We start from the raw sequence: 2,852 nt of genomic DNA, 5'->3' as shown, positions 1-2,852 counted from the left end.
AGGGAAAAAAAAACACCCCCCCAAAACCTAAGGTTTTGTTAAACTATGTTGAGAATCAGCAAAACTGGTAGGTTTTTTCCTTCCTTTTTCCAGACACCTGGGTTGAATTTGCTTTCTGGCCACTGGGTCATCTCAGACACTAACCATTTGCATAAGGAACACGTGTGCTCTCACTCGCAGAGGAAGCTGTCCGCATAAACAAACATTACCCAGATATAAGTTTAACCTCTTTCATCTTCCCTCCTCTCTGGACAAGGACACAACCAGGCTTTCCAAGTCCAGGAAAATCCCCGACCTAACCCCCCACACCTCCAGTTTAGCACAGCCTGGCAAGACTGCCCTCCTTTCCCCACACAAGCAGTTTAGTTCCGTGGGCGTCCCAGCAGAAAAAAAAAATCTTCAGCTGCCACTGCAGACACGTGACCCACTTGATGACTCACGGGCAGGCCACGCCCCTTCAGGCCTCCCAGCCTGGCCTTGCCACCAGCCAACACTGGGATGCATCTTATTACCAAGAGGAACAGCTAACTAATGCCCTTGACAGTCGAAATAATTACTTTTTCAGCTAAAGAATGTACTATATAAAATATGGAGGGGCAGGCTCTGCTAGCTCTCTAAATCCTAGCCCCCAACCCCTCTGAGACCTGGGCCAGGCCTGACAAAATGATGGGAAGCTAGATATATTCCCATTTAAAAAAAAAAAAAGAAAAGCTACCTTACACGTGAATACCTTTTTTTCCCAAAAATTTTATTGGGGGAAAACTACAAAACATTTACAGTACAATGTTTACAGTCACAATCTGTAGTGAACTGATTCCCCAAAATATATTACAACTCAAGTTGACTTGTCTTGTTACATTCAAATACCTACTTCTGTCCAAGTAGTCCAGAGTACATACACATACATAGTGCTCCAAAACTGTACCTACGTACATACAAACTAAAGCTACTGCTCATTCACCTGCTGTCAGGAAAGCATTTCAGACTTTCTACATGTTTTTTTCCTGCCTTTCTACATGGGAAGAAAAATAGTACAAGTTTTGGAATTTTCTGTAATCAAACAAGGCATATTCATGTAATAACATACTATTACTTTAGCCCTAAGAGGTGGCCTCTTCACTTTATCTATATAAAAAAAAGTGGTAAAAATCTTTTCCTTTTGTGCAGTTGAACCCATCCTACATTCAAATTCTCTCAAGCACTAATAGACAAAATACTTATTTGGTTGAGGAAGATTTAAGGCTAGTTCTGGCCCTTCCAAAGGCACTGTGAGACTACCCCCCATTATTGCTACATGTCTGTATACGCAGAATATGTCACAGTAGAGCTGGTGGAATAAGCAAACAAAAACATCTTTTACTGGTTTATAAAGATGGAATGAGAAAAGCATGCCACATTTAAACCTGTCTGCAAAGTATGTGGTCACTTTTTCTTTATAGCTGGATGGGCTACAACCATTATACATTCTAAGAAAACTCTTAAACTACTTCCACAGCATGTAGATTTCTGTAAGGAAATCATTCAATCTTTCAAAATTTACGTAAACAAGTAAAGAAATTAATGAAATAAATATTACATACAATCTCTTAAATTAAGATTTTTTTACTCATTTACAATAAAATAACCATGTGAAGTTACAAAAGTCATATATTACTGTGAAAAGAACATACACTCCACATTTTGCCGATTAATAATGGCAATCATAATTTAACATAATAAAAGAATATATATCTATTGCTTTCCATCATACCTGATAAATACAGTATGAACAAAATTTTCAATGTATACTTTTCACAAGATAATAAATAAGTTAAATAGTTTTTCCATATTGAGTTGTGGTGCAGTGGTGCGAATCAACTCAAAACAGCTAAAAATTCAGCAGTTATTCCCCAACAACTACAAACTAAGCTCTGCCCAGGGCTTCCAGAGGGAGCAGACAAAATGGTTCTAAATTAAACATCCACTAAGTAAGTGGTGGCAATGTAACCAGTAACCCAGTATGAAACTTTGGAATGCAAAGGTCTTTTTTCCAGGCACGCATCACTTGGTTAAAATACAAACAAACAAATGAACCTATGAAGCCTACTATATCAAGGCATGTTCTTGGCAAAAATATTAAATTTTAAAAGCTTACAGGTTTAACAAGGTGGTGGCTTGGCTGGTTTGTTTACACTGGTCTGAGACAAACACAGTAAGGAACTTCTTTCAAGAGTTCCCACATCTGGACTGTAACTAATGCTTTTCAAGTGAGGATATGGAATGGTGGTTGGTAGCTGCTGGTGCTGGCTTGATTTTTTTCCCTAAAGTCCCAAACTCCTCTGAGACCTAAAAAAAAAAAGGTTAAGTGTTTGGTTTTTTTGTTCAATTCGCATCACAACTGCCCAAGTTGTGAATATTTTGTTCATCAATACAAAAAGTTCGTTGACTTTTTTTTTTCTCAACAAGAATGAAACTTGGTAATAATAATAATAATAGAAAAGAAGAGGAAACCGAAAGGGGAGGGGTGGGGGCCCCTCCTGGCACACAAGTTCGAGTCCAAGTGCTCGGTCCAGCCTGCAGTCTGCATGTGGCCTTTGCCACCCCCCACTCTCGTGTCCCCCGGCCCCTAGCTCAGGCGAGATGGCGGGGGAGAGGGGCACCCTCCTACAACCCCAGAACCGGCCATCCCTTCCTCCTCACTGGCGCCCTCTTGCCTCAGTCGTCGGAGATGGAGAGGCGGCTGAAGATGGGCAGACGGCGGCCGGGGTCCAAGCTGGGGGACTCGGAGCCGCTGAGGCTGCCGGAGCTCAGGGAGCCGCTCAAGTAGCTGTCGCGGTCCGACAGCGAGTCAGGGGGGCTGGGGGGCGCGTCGA

The 2,852-nt window shown here is 41.7% G+C and overlaps 1 protein-coding gene across 1 annotated transcript in view; it reads right to left on the bottom strand.

Annotated features, from left to right (window-relative positions):
- Positions 1 to 727: 727 nt before the first annotated feature.
- Positions 728 to 2,852, bottom strand: part of ZFP36L2 (ZFP36 ring finger protein-like 2) — a 3,931-nt gene continuing 1,806 nt past the window's right edge. The window contains exon 4 of the mRNA XM_015557864.1: positions 728 to 2,852. Coding sequence (XP_015413350.1) covers positions 2,695 to 2,852 — 158 coding nt within the window. The 3' untranslated portion in view covers positions 728 to 2,694.

The sequence above is a fragment of the Myotis davidii genome, unplaced genomic scaffold, assembly GCF_000327345.1.
Source record: "Myotis davidii unplaced genomic scaffold, ASM32734v1 scaffold6, whole genome shotgun sequence".
Taxonomy (NCBI): domain Eukaryota; kingdom Metazoa; phylum Chordata; class Mammalia; order Chiroptera; family Vespertilionidae; genus Myotis; species Myotis davidii.
This window is presented reverse-complemented; position numbering and strand designations above follow the sequence as displayed.